Genomic DNA, 17,854 nt, shown 5'->3' with positions numbered 1-17,854 from the left:
ATTCCTGGCCTCCGGGCAAATGCCTCTAGTTCAGCATAGTCAGTGTGGAAATCAAAGTATTCCTTTTTATTAATAAATGTCCCCTAAGGCAGAGTACCATCCTGATTAAGAAGTACTGATTAGATGTTCAGCTGTAGGAGCTAAAGGAAAAGAAAAAAAAAAAAGTACTGATTAGAGATAAATGATACTAGATATCTTGAAAAGGACATCCAGGTGAATATCTAAAGCTTCTATGCTGAGGGATCAGACCTGGAGTATCTAAGGCAGAAAATTATTCTCCAATACCCTATGAGTTGGGAAACCCTTAGTAATCGTCAAAGTACCAATTTTTCTCAGTTTGTTGGTTTTCTTTTTTGTATTTTTTAGATTCAGGGTCTCACTCTGTCACCCAGGCTAAAGTATAAGGGCAAGATTGTGACTCACTGTAGCCTCAACCTCCTGGGCTCTAGTGTTCCCCCTGTCTCAGGCTCCTGAGTAGCTGGGACTATAGGTGCATGCCACCACACCCAGCGAATTTATTTTTTGTAGTTACAGGGTCTCACTGTATTGCCCAGGCTAGTCTCAAACTCCTAACCTCAAGCAATCCCTCTGCCTTGGCCTTCTAAAGTGCTGGGATTATAGGTGTGAGCCACCACACCTGGCCCCTTGAATTTTTTTTTCAGTCTTGCCCTGTCACCCAGGCTGGAGTGCAGTGGCACGATCTCAGCTCACTGCAACCTCTGCCTCAAGTTCAAGCAATTCTCCTGCCTCAGCCTCCCAAGTAGCTGGGATTACAGGCGCGTGCCACCACATCCAGCTAATTTTTGTTTTGTTTTTTTTTTTGAGTCAGAGTTTTTCTCTCTTGTTACCCAGGGTGGAGTGCAATGGCGCAATCTCGGCTCACCGCAACCTCCGCCTCCTGGGTTCAGGCAATTCTCCTGCCTCAGCCTCCTGAGTAGCTGGGATTACAGGCACGTGCCACCATGTCCAGCTAATTTTTTGAATTTTTAGTTGAGACGGGGTTTCACCATTATGACCAAGCTGGTCTCAAACTCCTGACCTCGTGATCTTCCTGCCTCGACCTCCCAAAGTGTTGGGATTACAGGTGTCAGCCACCGACCCTGGCCAGACCCACCATTAATTGTAAGGTACTTCCCAATTTCGGAGATGTTAAAACTTGTAAAAATGTGCATCTTAGAACCGGTGAGATACAGTAGCTAGAAAACTATTTTTTGAGTTTTACTAGTGTCAGTGTCTTTAAAAAGTTTGACTTAATATGATTTGATTTTTTTTTTCCTTTTTGGATTAGCTTTCTTGTAAACTGGAGCGGGAATTTCGTTGTGTGGAACTTGCTGATCTAATGACTCAAAATGCTGTGAATTTAGCCATTAAATATGCTTCTCGCTCTCGGAAGTTAATACTGGCTCAAAGACTTAGTGAACTGGCTGTAGAGAAGGCAGCTGAATTGACAGCAACCCAGGTGGAAGAGGAAGAAGAAGAAGATTTCAGAAGAAAGCTGAATGCTGGGTAAGAAATAATTCAGTTGCTTGAATTTTCCTTTACTCTCTTGAATGTTAAGTTGGTCTTTGTATAGCTCTTTATTGAATAATATTATTTTCTCAGCATGGTGGCTCACACCTGTAATATCACCACTTTGAGAGGCCAATGCAGGCACATCACAAGGTCAGGAGTTCGAGATGAGCCTGGCCAGGACAGTGAAACCCTGTCTTTACTAAAACTACAAAAATTAGCCAGGCATGGTGGCATACACCTGTAATCCTAGCTACTCAGGAGGCTGAAGCAGGAGAATTGCTTGAACCTGGGAGGCGGAGGTTGCACTGAGCCAAGATCATGCCACTGCACTCCAGTCTGGGCAACAGGGCAAGACTTTATCTCAAAAAAAAAAATGTATATGTATATAATTTTCTCTTAGTTATAGTAATACCGCTACAGAGTGGAGCCAGCCAAGGTTCAGAAATCAAGTTGAACAAGATGCCAAGGACAGTGGAGAAGCTAACGACAAAGAAAAACCCGAAATACATAAGCATGGTGAGAAACACTGTCAAGCCCATAAATGATAACTATCATGGATGTGGCTTTTTCCATTTTACTTGACTGAGGGAAATCGAATACTTGTACTTTTTTCAGACCTCTTTGCTGTCTGGTTGTTGAATATGAAGGATGACTTTATTTTCCCCGTTTATATTATATTGCTTTATTTTAATCTGTAGGACAGAACTCGTTTCCCAAAAGTACAGATTCTACTGATGTTTCACCTAAGTCAGGTGAGAAATATTTATAAATTTGCAATATCAAGGAAATTTTGCAAGTCATCTATAAAGTGACACATCTACTCAAATACACCTTACCACTTAGGGCCATTTTGTTTTTGTTTATATTTTTGTTTTTTTAATCCCAGATGTTGTTTGTGAAGCTGTGGTCATTTAACAGATATTTATTAAATGCCAATTGTGTGTCAGGTATTTTACTTAATGGTGGATACAGAAGTCAAACAGACATGCCTGGTTGATTTATATTTTAATGCTATTTCAGCCCAGCTGAGAAGACAGATGTTGAAGATAGATCTTGGTATCACTAAGGAAACATGCAGGATACTGGAGAAACAGTTGAAAGGAGTTGAAAATAGTTGCCTTCAGGGAGTCGGCCTGGGAGATAGAGAAGGTTAGAGTAGGGCTCTGCTGGCCTTTTTTGGGTTGGGGAGCGTAAACCTTATAGCACCATTTGACTTTTTAAACTGTGGACATATGTTACTTTGATTTTAAAAATTAACTTTAAAAACATGTAGAATATGAAAAGAGCATATAACACATAGCTGTCATCTAGTCAGTGGTGGAGGATGGGTAGGGACTCCAAGGCAGGCCTCGTGGAGTGTTTACAGCAGAGACCTGAAGGATGAATGACAGTCAATGAGGCAAAGGTGCATGGCAACAGGAGCAGAGGAGAAGCATTTGGATTTAAGGAACAGTATGTGTGAAGTGAAGGCTGCAAAAAGGTAGTGTGAAAAGCTCAGAGAGCAAAGCTATGTAGGCCATATTAAGGATTTTGGTCTTTTTTTTTTTTTTTTTTTTTTTTTAAGAGACGGGGTATCACTATGTTGTCCAGGCTGGTCTCAAACACCTGGGCTCAGCCAATTCACTTGGCTCCACCTCTTAAAGTGTTGGACCTACAAGTGTGAGCCACCACACCCAGCCAGGAGTTTGCTCTTTATTCTAAGGTCATTGAGAGACTGTTGTAGGTTTTAAGCAGACGGATAACATGGCACACTGTGCCAAAGAAGAACAGATACAGACTACTTACCAGACATGGTGGTTCACGTCTGTAACCCTGGCATTTTGGGAGGCCAAGGAGGAAGGATCACGTGAGGCAGACGTTTGAGACCGGCCTAGGGAACGGCAAAACCCTATCTCTACAAAAAGTAAAAAATTAAAATATTAGCCAGGCATGGTGGTGCACAATTGTAGTCCTAGGTATTCGGGAGGCTGAGACAGGAGGATATCTTGAGCTCAGGAGTTTGAGGGTGCCATGTACTGTGGTTGTACCACTGTACTCCAGCCTGAGTGACAGAGCAAGACCCTGTATCAAAAAATGAGTAAATAAGCCAGGCACAGTGGCTCACGTCTGTAATCCCAGCAGTTTGGGAGGCTGAGGCAGGTGGAGCACTTGAGGTCAGGCGTTTGAGATCAGCCTGGCCAAAATGGTGAAACCCCGTGTCTACTAAAAATACAAAATAATATTAGCTGGGTGTGGTGGCTCGTGCCTGTAATCCCAACTACTCAAGAGGCTGAGGCAGGAGAATCTATTGAATCCAGGAGGCGGAGGTTGCAGTGAGCAGAGATCACACCACTGCACTCCAGCCTGGACAACAAAGTGAGACTTCATCTAAAAAATAATAAGTAAATAAAAATTAAAAAATAAAATAGCCGGGCGCGGTGGCTCACACCCGTAATCCCAGCACTTTGGGAGGTCTAGGCAGGCGGATCACGGGGTCAAGAGATCAAGATCATCCTGGAAAACATGGTGAAATCCCATCTCTACTAAAAATACAAAAATTAGCTGACCATGGTGGTACACATCTGTAGTCCCAGCTACTCGGGAGGCTAAGGCAGAATTGCTTGAACTGGGGAGGCAGATGTTGTAGTGAGCCAAGATCACGCCACTCCACTCCAGCCTGGCACCTAGTGACAAAGCAAGACTCTGTCTCAAAAAATAAAATAAGGCCGGGCGCAGTGGCTCATGCCTATAATCCCAGCACTTTGGGAGGCCTAGGAGGGTGGATCACGAGGTCAAGAGATCAAGACCCTCCTGGTCAATAAGGTGAAACCCCGTCTCTACTAAAAATACAAAAATTAGCTGGGCATGATGGTGCACGCCTGTAGTCCCAGCTACTCGGGAGGCTGAGGCAGGAGAATTGCTTGAACCCAGGAGGCGGAGGTTGCGGTGAGCCGAGATCGTGCCATTGCACTCCCGTCTGGGTAACAACAGCGAAACAACATCTCAAAAAAATAAATAAATAAAAATTAAAATAAAATAAAGAGACTGCAGAGGCAGTCCAAGTGAGATTGAATAGGGGCTTGAGCTAGAGTGGTGATGGTGATGGTAGAAAGAATGTGCAGAATTGGGGAGCTGTTTCTGAAAATGGTGAAGAGAGTGTAGGAATTCAGGGCATGAAAAGTGACTCTCGGTTTCTTGTAATAAAAGAAAATCTTAAGCACACTTAAATCTTAAAGAATTAAGGAGGCTGAGGCAGGAGAATCGCCTGAACCCCGGAGGCGGAGGTTGCGGTGAGCCGAGATCGCACCATTGCACTCCAGCCTGGGTAACAAGAGCGAAACTCTGTCTCAAAAAAAAAAAAAAAGAATTAATTGGAGTGTTCCGTGATGTATGAGTCAGGGAGGCACCAAGCCGCAAGGGGCTAGCACTCTGCCAGGAGAGACAAAAGGGGAAACTTTTACAAAGTATTTTCAGCAACAAGATAAATGAAATAATTTTTATTGGCTAGATGGAAAGTTTTTTTGTTTTTTTTTTGTTTTTTTCTTGGAAACAGGGTGTCTTGCTTTGTCACCCAGACTGGAGTGCAGTGATGCAGTCATAGCTCACTACAGCCTTGCACTCATGTGTGCTCAAGTGATACCCCTGCCACAGCCTACTGAGTAGCTATGACTACAGTTGTGTGCCACCATGCCTGGCTAAGTTTTTGTGTGTACTTTTTATAGAGAGAGGGACGCGCTTTATTGCCCAGGCTGGTTTGGAACTCCTGGGCTCAAGTGATCCTCCTGCCTTAGCCTCCAAAGTTCTGGGATTATAGGTGCAAATTGCCATGCTCAACTGGAAAGTCCGTCCGTCCTTCCTTCCCTCCTTCCCTCCCTCCCTCCCTCCCTTCCTTCTTTCCTCCCTCCCTCCTCCCTTCCTCTTTCCCTCCCTCCCTTCTCTCCCTCCCATGGATAAGCAAGCATTGGGGGAGAATGTAAAGCAAGAAGAAAAATGAGCTTAGGCCTAGGGAATCTCCAAGATTTGAACATCAGAGAGAGAGGAGGAACCAGCTATTGGAAGACAATGAGTCCACAGGCCCAGGGAAGAAGGAATTAAGTCAGGGAATTCAGTATCTCAGAAGTCAAGAGAGACAAAGTATCAAGAAGAAAGGAACAGTCAGCTATGTGGGATGCCGTTGATAGAGCAGATAAAGTGACTGAAAGATATTTACCAGATGACCATGTAGAGATCATAGAGGGCCTTAGCAAGAGGAGATTCTATAGGGTAGTAGGGTTGGAAGTGCTATATTATATTGAGGAATGTATCGATGCTGAGGAAATGATAATAGTGTCAACAGGCCAGGAGTGGTGGCTCACGCCTGTAATCCAAGCACTTTGGAGGCCAAGGCGGGCGGATCACCTGAGGTTGGGAGTTCAAGACCAGCCTGACCAACATGGTGAAACCCTGTCTTTAAAAAAAAAAATAGTGTCAACAGCTCTTGAAAAATTTGGCTGGATGTCCAGACGTGGTGGCTTATACTTGTAATTACAGCACTGTGGGAGGCCAAGGTGGATGGATCACTTGACGTCAGGAGTTTGAGACCAGCCTGGCCAACATAGTGAAACCCCATCTCAACTAAAAATACAAAAATTAAGGCCAGGCACGGCGGCTCACGCCTATAATCCCAGCACTTTGGGAGGCCGAGGCGGGTGGATCACGAGGTCAAGAGATCGAGACCATCCTGGTCAACAAGGTGAAACCCCGTCTCTACTAAAAACACATAAATTAGCTGGGCATGGTGGCGCATGCCTGTAATCCCAGCTACTCGGGAGGGTGAGGCAGGAGAATTGCATGAACCCAGAAGGCAGAGGTTGCGGTGAGCCGAGATCATGCCATTGCACTCCAGTCTGGGTAACAACAGCGAAACTCCGTCTCAAAAAAACAAAAATTAGCTGGGCATGGTGGCAGGTGCCTGTAATCCCAGCTACTTGGGAGGTTGAGATAGAAGAATTTTCTGAACCTGGGAGGTGGAGATTGCAGTGAGCCAAGATTGCACCATTGTCTTCTAGCTTGGGCAATAAGAGTGAGACTCTGTCTCCCCCCAGAAAAAGGCTGGATGCCAGAGGCAAGAGAAAAGGGTGACTGGAAGGAATGTGGTTTAGAGAATATTTGTTTGTTGTTTCTTTTTAAGTTGGGAAACTTGAGGGGCCAATACATAGGGGAAAGTCAAAGATATAAGGTGTCAAGAAACTTGATAGGTCAGGTTTTTTGACAAAGTAGGAGGGTGTGGGATGCAGAACACAAGTAAATGGATTACTAACCTTAGCTCAGATGACCCACCCCTCTTCAGCAGTAGCAGAAGATCTGTACCTGCTGAATATGTTTCATAGTGGCACATTGAGATAGTTCACATTTGATAGTTTTTATTTTGGCTTAGAAGTAGGAAAGAGGATGTCTGTTGCTAGTAGTTTCAAAAGTTGCAAAATACATTTGTTTTCATTTAATGGGGATTAAAATATTCTGTTTAGTATTATAGATGTCAGAAGTCATCTATTTTCTACCATATTAAGCAAGGGTTTCTTTTTTGTGAAAGGTGCAGTTACCTTTAGCAGCCAAGGACGAGTAAATCCCTTCAAGGTAAACTCTTCGAAGTTATATTTTATATTATTTAAACACATTTCCATACAAAGAAATATTTTCAAATGAGGAGATGACTCTCCCCCAACTTGGAGGCATTAAAGACTGATCTATGTGGAAACAAAAGAAAGCAACACTTAGGCTGAAAGTTGTCTTTTCTGCTTACCTTCTAAGTACCTTTATCGTTTTGAAAGGTACCTTTATCTTTCTTGGAGATATGGTATTTGGGAATATATGTATCATACTAAATTTGGATTGTACCAAATGTATTTGGTTCTGAAGATGAGACAGCAATACAAACTTAACAGAAATTTAAAGAAAAAATAAATTTGTTGGGATTTTATTTTTCTTCTTTAAACATAGAGTGCTAACACTAGTTTGCTCTTTAGGTATCGGCCACTTCCAAAGAACCAGCCATGTCAATGAATTCGGCATGTTCAACTAATATTTTAGATAATATGGCCAAATCATCCAAGAAAGCCACTGCACTTAATCGAACTACCAATAATGAAAAGTCTCCCATTATAAAGCCTCTGATTCCAAAGCCAAAGCCTAAGCAGGTACTGTTTCAACTACCCTCACCTGCAGTAAGCAGCATGGGATCTGTTTGTCTTCAGTTTTGTTCTGTTTCAGATACAGGATAGGAGGCTATGATTGTTTTGTTCACTGTTTCAGATATAGGATAGGAGGTTGTGATTGTTGTGTTCACTGTTTGAGATATAGGATAGGAGATTCTGACAATTGTCTTGCTATGGAATTGGGTTCAATTCTGTTTTTGCAGCTGGGCACAGTGGCATAGACCTGTAGTCCCAGCTACTCAGGAGACCGAGGTGGGAGGATCACTTGTGCCCAGGAGTTTGAGTCTAATCTGGGCAATATAAGGGAGACCCCATCTCAAAAAGAACACCAAAGCAGTTGTGTTTTTGCTTCAGAATCTCTCCTTCTTTTGCCTCATGACTTGTTACACACTTTATAGCAGATTCTGACTTCAGTGACCACTATCCTGCTCCCCACCCTTTTTTTTGAGACAGAGGCTCACTCTGTTGCCCAGGCTAGAGTGCAATGGCATGATCTCAGCTTGCTGCAGCCTCTGTCTCCTGGGTTCAAGCAATTCTCATGCCTCAGCCTTCCGAGCAGCTGGGATTAGAGGCACCTGCCACCATGCCTAGCTAGTTTTAGTATTTTTAGTACAGATAGGGTTTCAGCCTGATGGCCAGGCTGGTCTCAAACTCTTGGCCTCGAGTGATCCACCCACCTCAGCCTCGCAAAGTGCTGGGGTTACAGGCATGAGCCACCACACCCAGCCTATCCTGTCCCCACCCCTGCTGCTGTTTTTTTTATGGATTCACTTTTTAAAAATACATATACTCAGACCCCAGAAGCTCAAACGTCTGTCTGTATTTTTATTAAAGTCATCCAGAAAGCTCTGATGTATATTCTTATTTAATAATGGTTGTTATTGTAGATGGCCCTGATCTTTCCTTGTTCTATATTCTGATTTTGTCCACCTTCTTGAGTATTTGATCCCAGATTTGTCATCAGTAAAATAGATCTATTGTTTATCTTTTCTATTTCATATAATTGTATTCATTTAGAAAACATGGAATTTGAAGTGTAGTGTTTTGGTTTTGCATGTGTTTGCTTATTTACAACTGAGAACTCAAGATTTCACGTGTTAGTATAAGAATTCTCAGTAATTATAGATGTTTCTTCATGTTTTTCAGAACTTGCTTATAACATTGCAGAGTTCATGTTTGTTTTTATAGGCATCTGCAGCATCCTATTTCCAGAAAAGAACTTCTCAACCTAACAAAACTGAGGAAGTGAAAGAAGAAAATCCTAAAAATGTATTATCTGAAACCCCAGCTATATGTCCTCAAAACACTGAAAACCAGAGGTCAGTACATAGAGAAATTTAGCATGCAATGTCCAAGGAAAAAGCATACAGTAGTAGCAGCACAAAACTGTTTTTTCTTTTGTTTTTCTTACCCCTCCTCCGCCTCCTCCCCAGCAATACAAAATTATGCAACATTGCTATTCCTTAATATAAATAATACATTGGCATTGGTAGTGGGCATTCTGGACACTTGTGACTTTAAGGAAGCCATAAATATTAAGGTCTGTTTACAGTATTTATTAAAATATGCCGTAATAAATTCTATGTTTTAAATTGTAGGTATATTTTATAAGGATGTTATATTTTATAATTAATTTTTGTTTGCTTTTAAATAGTTTAATGGCGAGAAACAGCAAAAGATACAAAAAGATGTGTGAGGAAAAGTAGTTTCATCCAACTAGTTTCTATCTCCAAAATCAATCTCTTCAGCAAGTTTCTTGTGGAGCTTTCCAAAATTATTCTAGTTATGTACAAGTACATACTTACTTTTTTTTGTTTTACACATTATCCTGTACCTTACTTTTTTCACTTAACATCATTTTTGCAGCTTATTTTATATTACTACGTAAAAAATTTCTTTATACTATAGCAAGGCTGTCAGAAAAATGCATAAATGGTTGGATAGAAAAATAAGAGCTTTAATCTTTTTATATCCATTGAATAGATATGTCATAGTTCATGTAGTTCTCTACTTGTGGACGAAAGATGGTTATTGGTCTTTTGCTAGTACAGACAGTATTGCAATGAATAATTTTATATGAATAGCATTTCTCACAGATGCATATATAGCTATCAGATGGATTCGGGTATGGTTCAAGTTAATGTGCACTTATAATTCCAGTGCTAAATTGTTCTGCATTGATGTATCATTTTGTACACCTTCAGCAATATGAGTGTTCCTGTTTGTTCATATTCTCTTTGTCCATAAACACAATATGTTACCAGTGTTCTTCATCTCTACTATGCTGGATTTATTTTTAATGTGTCTGTTAAATTTGAAAAGTCACAATTTTGGCCTGCCACAGTGGCTCACACCTGTAATCCCAGCACTTTTGGAAGCCAAGGCAGGTGGATCATTTGAGGTCAGGAGTTTGAGACCAGCCTGGCCAACTTGGTAAAACCCCATCTCTGTTAAAACTACAAAAATTAGTCAGGTATGATGGCTCACACCTGTAATCCCAGCTACTCAGGAGGCTGAGGCAAGAGAATCACTTGAACCCAGGAGGCGGAGGCTGCAGTGAGCTGAGATTGTGCCACTGCGCTCCAGCCTAGGCAACAGAGTAAAACTCCATCTCAGAAAAAAACAAAAAGACAAGAAAAGTCACAGATTCATTTTTACCATAATATATCTTATTTTTTCATGCTGAGCAGACCAGGGAGAATAATAATAATAATAAAATAAAGTACATCTTATTTTCCTAATAACTTTATGTTAATCAGTTTAATTTGAGGGAGTAGTTGTGGTTTGCACATTTTCTGTTTTGTTCTGAATTTTATTTAAGTCTTAAACAGTGAAAATTTTATTTAAGATAAATGATAGGCTGGGCATAGTGGCTCATGCTTTTTTTTTTCAAGCCTAACACTTTTTTTTGAAACAGAATCTCACTCTGCCAGGCTGGAGTGCAATGGTGCAATCTCAGCTTACTGCAACCTCCACCTCCTGGGTTCAAGCGATTCTCATGCCTCAGCCTCCTGAGTAGCTGGGATTACAGGTGTGCACCACCATGCTCGCTTATATTTGAATTTTTGGTAGGGAGTTTTGCCATATTGTCCAGACTGGTCTCAAACTCTTGGCCTCAAGTGATCTGCCCACCTCAGCCTCCCAAAGTGCTGAGATTACAGGTGTGAGCTACCACACCTGCCCAAGCCTAAAACTTTGGAAGGCCGATGTGGTTAGATAGCTTCAGCCCAGGAGATTGAAACCAGCCTGGGCAAAGTCGGGAGACCCCATCTCTACAAAAAGTTTTAAAATCAGCGAGATGTGGTGGCACATGCCTGTAGTCCCAGCTTCATGGGAGTCTGAGGCAGTAGGGTTGCTTGAGCCCAGAAATTTGAAGTGGCTGTGAGCTGATTATTACCACTGCACTCCAGCCTGGGCAACAAAGCAAGATGCTGTTTATTGAAACAACACCACAAAAGATTGATAATTCTGCTGCAAGTGTATTAAGTTATATCCAATAAAAAAAAAGATTGATAATCCAACTTTTCATACTATCAGTTACACAGAAAACTTGCTTTTTGAAATTTTAAGGAATTATCACTTGAAACAAATATTTTGTCACAGATGTTGATATACTAAATCAGAAATGTCCAGTTTTAGCCAGGTGGCTGTTCACTCTTGTAGTCCCAGGTACTCAGAAGTTTGAGGCAGGAGGGTTGCTTAAGCCCAGGGGTTTGAGGCCAGCGTAGGCAACATAGTGAGACCCACGTCTCCTTAAAAAAAGAAAGAAAGAAAGAAGTGTTCGATTTTGGTTTTCTTTTTAAAAATAGCTGTTTAGAAGCAGAAGATTACATGCTGTTAGTAGACTTGTGACATTGCCCCAAGTTTCATTAAATTGGGTCTTCAGTAATTTTTGGAAATTCAAGAACCTTTGTTTAGCCTTGATTTTAATTTGTTTTGATTTGTTCTGTTATTTTCCTGGAAATTGGTTTACATTAAGATTACTTAAAATTTGCATATTTTCAGAAATTGGGCAAGTGATTATGGTCATACTAGTAATTTTTAAATAATTTTTTTAAAACATTACAGAGTTTAGACTTGTTATTTAGGTTCAACCTAGTGAGGGTTGTATAGCTAGTGGGTTAAACATAGAGACTCTGGAGTCAAATTGCCTAGTTGTTGAATCCTAGGTCTGATTCTTACTGTTTGTATAACCTGGGATAAGTTATTTCACCTCTCTGAGGCTTGCTTTTCTCACTGATGGAAAGGAGATAATAATTGTATCTATCTCATAGTGTTTTTTTCATTTAAATGAGGTAATATACATAAAGCTCTTAGAATAGTGCCTGATAGGTAGTACATGATCAATAAATGTTAAATATTTGCCTTAAACCTTCACTTGTGTGACTTAAAGACAATTTTTGTTGTGAGTGGAATCTAATGAAATGTACAGATGTGCTGTGTCCATGCTTTACATAATGCTGATGCAGGTCAGCTCTGAGAGCAAGGGTGAGGCGATGGGAAGGCGGCTTGAGAAAAGTGAGGAATTCAAATAGCAGGTTTGGGGAAATGGAAAAAGAGCTTACCAAGGACATGTGGAAGAATTTTACCAGGTTAGAAGAGAAGGGCTAAGTGAGGCTGGAGATCTTGAGCCTGTCAATGTTCATTAAAAAGTTGAAAGTACAGAGTTCATGGTTGCTACACTTGGAAAATACAAATGTGAGTGATCCTTTTGAATTGACCTTACAAAGGATTTTCCCAGTTCATTGATCTTGCAGACTCCAGGCAGTTTAAAGTAATATAAGGCCAGGTGTGGTGGCTCATGCCTGTAATCTCAGCACTTTGGGAGACTGAAGCAGGCAGAACACTGGAGGTCAGGAGTTTGAGACCAACATGATGAAACCCCATCTCTACTAAAAACACAAAAAATTAGCCAGACATGGTGGCGCACACCTGTAATCCCAGCTACTTGGGGGGCTGAGGCAGGAGAATCACTTGAACCTGGGAGGTAGAGGTTGCAGTGAGCTGAGATACCATTGCATTCCAGCCTGGGTGACAGAGTGAGACTCCGTCTCAAAAAATATATATTAATATGAATATTAACAAATGTAACTGTGTCTTCCTTACTTTATATAGGTATCAAACACTTATGGTTAATTACTAGTTTAAAATCACAAGGCATTTTAAACTCTGTCTTAAGTATAAAACATTTTCACATAATTGTGATTTTAGGCCAAAGACTGGGTTCCAAATGTGGCTGGAAGAAAACAGAAGAAATATTTTGTCTGACAATCCTGACTTTTCAGATGAAACAGACATAATAAAAGAAGGAATGATTCGTTTTAGAGTATTGTCAACTGAAGAAAGAAAGGTAAGAATAATTGTGCCAAGATTGTGATCTTAGTGAATTCCCAGATTTAAAAAATTCTCATAGAAATGCCTTTTGGCTGGGTGTGATGTCTCACGCCTGTAATCCTAGTATATTGGGAGGCTGAGGCAGGAGGATCACTTGAGCTCAGGAGTTTGTGACCAGCCTGGGCAACATAGTGAGACCTTGTCTCAAATAATAATAAGAATGATAATAATGATCATGATTTTTAAAAAGGCCAGGCATGGTGGGTCACACCTGTAATCCCAGCATTTTGGGAGGCTGAGGTAGGCAGATCATCTGAGGTCAGGAGTTCAAGACCAGCTTGACCAACAGAGAGAAACTGTCTCTACTGAAAATACAAAATTAGGTGGGTGTGTGTGATGGCACATGCATGTAATTCCAGCTACTCAGGAGGCTGAGGCAACAGAATTGCTTGAACTCAGGAGGCAGAGGCCATGATTGTGCCACTGCACTCCAGCATGGGTGACAGAGTGAGACTGTGTTTCTCGGGGGAGGGAAAATTAATCAGTAAAAATGAGTTCACATTTTTTCAATACTGCTTTAGGGTTCTTGCAAGCAGAATTTTTAAAAATTCTATCTGCTTACACATTGAATACTACATGAGACTATTCCTTTTGGGAAAAAAAGACTGGTGTTCTGTTCCAGCGTCTCACATGGAAATGGGGACAGGTGGTTGGCTTGCTCCTCTTGAACTTCTACCATGTGAAGGAAAGAAGGAGCAGCCTCTCTGTTAGAAGTGGAAGGAATGTGTGTGGTGTACCAGTTAAATCCTTAGGTTTCACTTCCTTAGGAATAGCAGGGCACAGCACAGCACCTAGTAATACAGATACTTGCTTTGGTAAATGGGATTTTGTGAATAAAGGTGTTGCATAATAAGGAAGCCAGAAACTGGTCTAAATACCTTTTGTGTCATTTAGAACCTCATTAACAATTTTATGTTTCTCATGTTTTGTAAGTATAAAGGGATAAAAATCCTAAAGAATGTGGTAAAATGATATCTGAATAAATAACACCATACACTGCAAAAGAGGAAGAGACTTGGCAAAGGGTGTGATTGTGTTTTTGAATACTTTAAAATGTAATCTGTTTTTAAGGTAACCCCTAGCATTTACTTAAATCTAGTTTGTTAATTTGAGAAATTCTACAGCTTGAGGAGCCCTTGAAATGGCCAGGGAAATAAAGCAGGAGGGGGCAACTATTATAGACTAAAAGAGATTTAAGAGACAGATGAAATGACTGGACTTTGTCTGGCTCTTGCTGAGTGAGTAAAAACCAGACCCCAAAGAACATACACTCATTTATATAAGATTCCTGAAGTGACAACATGATCGGGATGGAGAATAGAATAGTAGTTGCCAGGGGTTGGAGTTGCTGTTGGGGCTTGGGGGAGCGGTTCTGTATTTTGGCTGTGTTGGTACACAAACCAACCTACAATAAAATTAAATACATACATACACCCAAATGAGTAGGACTAAAATGGGATTGTTTAAATGTCAGTCCCCTAGTTGTGATTGTTGGGCTATACTTTTGCAAAATGTTACCACTGGGGAAAACTGGGTCAAAGCTATACAGGATCTTTCTGTATTATTTCATACAACTGCATGTGAAACTGCAATTATCTAAGAATAAAAAGGTTTTTTTTACATAATACTGCAATTATAGTATTTTGCAATTAGTATGATTAATACAAGCAAAGCTTAGATTGAGATATAAAAGTAATATAAATGTTTACTGTGCTCTGCATTTAAGTAATAAAAGATTTGTTAGCAATGAGAACACTTAACAATTCAAGTGCTAATTATTCTGCTTTGTATGTAAAAATATTACCTGGAAAAGTAAATAACTCATTTACTTTCTGTTTGTTATTACCTAACAATCTTTTCTGTTCACTGCTGGTATTTTATAAAGGCCTGGGCTAACAAGGCCAGAGGAGAAATGGCAAGTGACGGAGCTGAAGCAAAGAAGCGAAAACGTGTAGTTGATGAAAGTGATGAAACAGAAAACCGGGAAGAAAAAGCAAAAGAGAATCTGGATTTGCCTAAAAAACAGAAACCTTTAGATTTTTCTGCAAATCAGAAACTATCAGCTTTTGCATTTAAGCAGGAGTAAAGGAAGAAATTGACCCTAGGAAAGTAGTGGATTTTTTTACTCATCTTTGTATATGGACTTGAGTCTTTGGGATACTCATTATATATTTTTTTAAAGAGTTTGAAGCAACTGTTTGTCTTTATAAGATAATGTAGTAGGCTGGGTGTGGTGGTTCACACCTGTAATCCCAGCACTTTGGGAGGTTGAGTCAGGTGGATCATGAGGTCAAGAGATCAAGACCATCCTGGCCAACATGGTGAAACCCCGCCTCTTCTAAAAATACAAAAAAATTAGCTGAGCATGGTGGCATGTGCCTGTAGTCCTAGCTACTTGGGAGGCCAAGGCAGGAGAATCGCTTGAACCCAGGAGGCGGAGGCTGCAGTGAGCTGAGATCGCACCACTGCACTCCAGCCTGGGCAACAGAGAAAAACTGTCTCAAAAAATAAAGATAATGTAATAATTATATTGGTGTAGGAAACAGAACATACATAAAAACTATCATCTTTACAGATTACCCTACCTCCAAATGCAGGGCCATTCAGAGATGCATTGTGTTAGCTGTCTGTTTATATAGTCTGGATTTTTTTTTATATAAATAAAACTTTTTCATTTCTATATTTGGTTTAATATGGTTTTAACATTGTCTTTCCATGAAATGGATATATTTCTGGAAAATATATGTTATATTTACTACCATAATTTCTACCACCAACCCCATCTTGCTCTGCATTATATACACAGTAGAGAAGAACTGAAGACACTGTCATGGTAGTGTTGCAGTCCAGGGCATCATGTGCTCCTGGTGGGATACTCCAGTTGTCAACATCAGCAGTACTTTTCTGAGCAAATTTTTGAAGGCTTGGTAAGACAGTAAAGTTACACAAAGTATTTAACTCTTATTTTGAACAAACAGGGTTTAATCATGTCATACATTTTTAATTATTCTAAACAGAGACTAATACAAATATACATAAAGGTAGTGTACTGGGGGTGGGAGGGGAAGAAACACATAAAATCAGCTGACTCAAAATCGAGGATAGTTAATAGCTTTAAAGGGAAAGAGTATGTTGAAAATTACAGACATAAAGGAGCAAAGAATATTCCTTATCCCCTGATGATTAAGGTGAGGAAGACATACATTTCTGATTTTTGAATAGCTGATATTGGAGACATAGCACAGTGGTTGTGAGCAGATTCCAAAGCCAGACTACCTAGGTTCCAAGACCCACTTCTCTACCTACTATTAATAGTTGGGTCATGTTGGGCCAGTGACCCAAATTCTAGCCTTTGTTCACTCGTCTGTAAAATGGGTATAAAGATAGTACCTACTTTATAGGAATGTTATGAGAATTAAATGAAATGAAGCATTAGTTTCTGACAGTAATCTTTTATATAAATGTTACTATTACGATGATGCTGTTGTTTATTTCATCTGGCTTTGTCATTAGGTTTGATTCTGAATACTATATGAACTAATTTGTATTTCAAGATCTTAAGTAAAGTTTTATTTATAATACTTTGGAAAGCATGTTTATAGACATGTATTTTGTTTTTGGTTCCTCAACTTGCTTTGCATATAGTTTATAATACTAGGTTGGTACAAAAATAAATGCAGTTTTGCCATTTCAGTGGCAAAAACCGTAATTACTTTTGTGCCAACCTAATGCTTAAGGATATAATGTGTGAGTGTTTCAGATTCATAGCAACCTGATAATACCAAGGATTTACAAAAGGGTTTTTAATTCCCTATTTTTATTTGCCTGAAGGAAGGTTTTTGTATTGACTTGGTTCAACTTACAAATCAGAACTTTGAAACCAAGAAACGTTTTCCTTATTTCTTTGCTATATAATAGTAAACCTGTTTTTTCCATTGTTTTTTCCAGCGAATTGGGACTTGATAGTAGGAAAGTAGAAATGGAATAAATTAATATATTAATCATCATCATATCAATAATTATTGCCTGTTTGAGCTTATTGTATACTATAGAAAACTGACATATACTTAATTTTATTCTCCAAAAGCAAAAACTTCTCAGAGGAGGTTTCTTTACAGATTTACACTCATTAGAAGGGCGTCCTCTGATTATTTCAGAGAGCAAGTGAGTAGGCCTGGGGTTATGTGCAACTCTGGGGACTCTGCTGTGATCTATAGCCTCTCATATCTGTGCAGCAGCCTAGGGTGAGTCACCGTCACTAACGTGTCAGGTAGTCCCTTTGGACAAAAGCATGAGACCCATCCATGTAGAAAGCATCTTAATTGGTGATTATTTGTCTTATGAGCCCTCTTTGTTTCCTGTCTGTTTTATTATCGAAATATATAATTTTACCCCAGGTTTTCATCTTGGATCTCTCAAACCTACAGAAAATCTGAAATTTTACAGTAAACACCCATATATCCTTCCTCTAATTTTTCTTATTGACATTTTACCATGTATGCTTTATAGATAGGATTTTTCCTGAACTGTTTGAAATATGCATATACTGCATCCCTCAGTACCCAGGAGATAGTCTAAGAACAAAGATTTTCTTCTGCATAATCACAATGCCATAATTACACCAAAGAAATTTAACAGATGATATTATTACATAGCCTGTATTTTATAATAAAATTTCCCTCAAAGTGCCTGTTAGCCATTTTTGCCCCTAGTTTAGGATACAATCAAGAATTATGCATTGTATCTAATTATTAGAGGTAAATATTTTTTTTGAG

General features: G+C 39.9%; 1 protein-coding gene across 4 annotated transcripts in view; it reads left to right on the top strand.

Moving 5' to 3' along the window:
- The window catches only part of WDHD1 (WD repeat and HMG-box DNA binding protein 1), an 82,154-nt gene extending 65,059 nt beyond the window's left edge, over positions 1-17,095 (top strand). Inside the window, exons 19-27 of one of the 4 annotated variants that reach the window (XM_078334988.1) lie at positions 1,289-1,506; positions 1,913-2,028; positions 2,211-2,264; positions 2,533-2,661; positions 7,064-7,107; positions 7,497-7,667; positions 8,874-9,004; positions 12,897-13,035; positions 14,965-17,095. In XM_078334988.1, coding sequence (XP_078191114.1) covers positions 1,289-1,506; positions 1,913-2,028; positions 2,211-2,264; positions 2,533-2,661; positions 7,064-7,107; positions 7,497-7,667; positions 8,874-9,004; positions 12,897-13,035; positions 14,965-15,165 — 1,203 coding nt within the window. In that variant the 3' untranslated portion in view covers positions 15,166-17,095. The remainder of the gene's footprint in view (positions 1-1,288; positions 1,507-1,912; positions 2,029-2,210; positions 2,265-2,532; positions 2,662-7,063; positions 7,108-7,496; positions 7,668-8,873; positions 9,005-12,896; positions 13,036-14,964) is intronic. The other 3 variants (XM_009006063.5, XM_002753972.7, XM_009006064.5) reach the window with 3 other exon arrangements.
- Positions 17,096-17,854: the final 759 nt, after the last annotated feature.

The sequence above is a fragment of the Callithrix jacchus genome, chromosome 8 (genome assembly GCF_049354715.1).
Source record: "Callithrix jacchus isolate 240 chromosome 8, calJac240_pri, whole genome shotgun sequence".
NCBI lineage: Eukaryota > Metazoa > Chordata > Mammalia > Primates > Cebidae > Callithrix > Callithrix jacchus.
The sequence above is the reverse complement of the archived record's forward strand: the minus strand, read 5'-3'. Positions and strand labels throughout refer to the sequence as shown.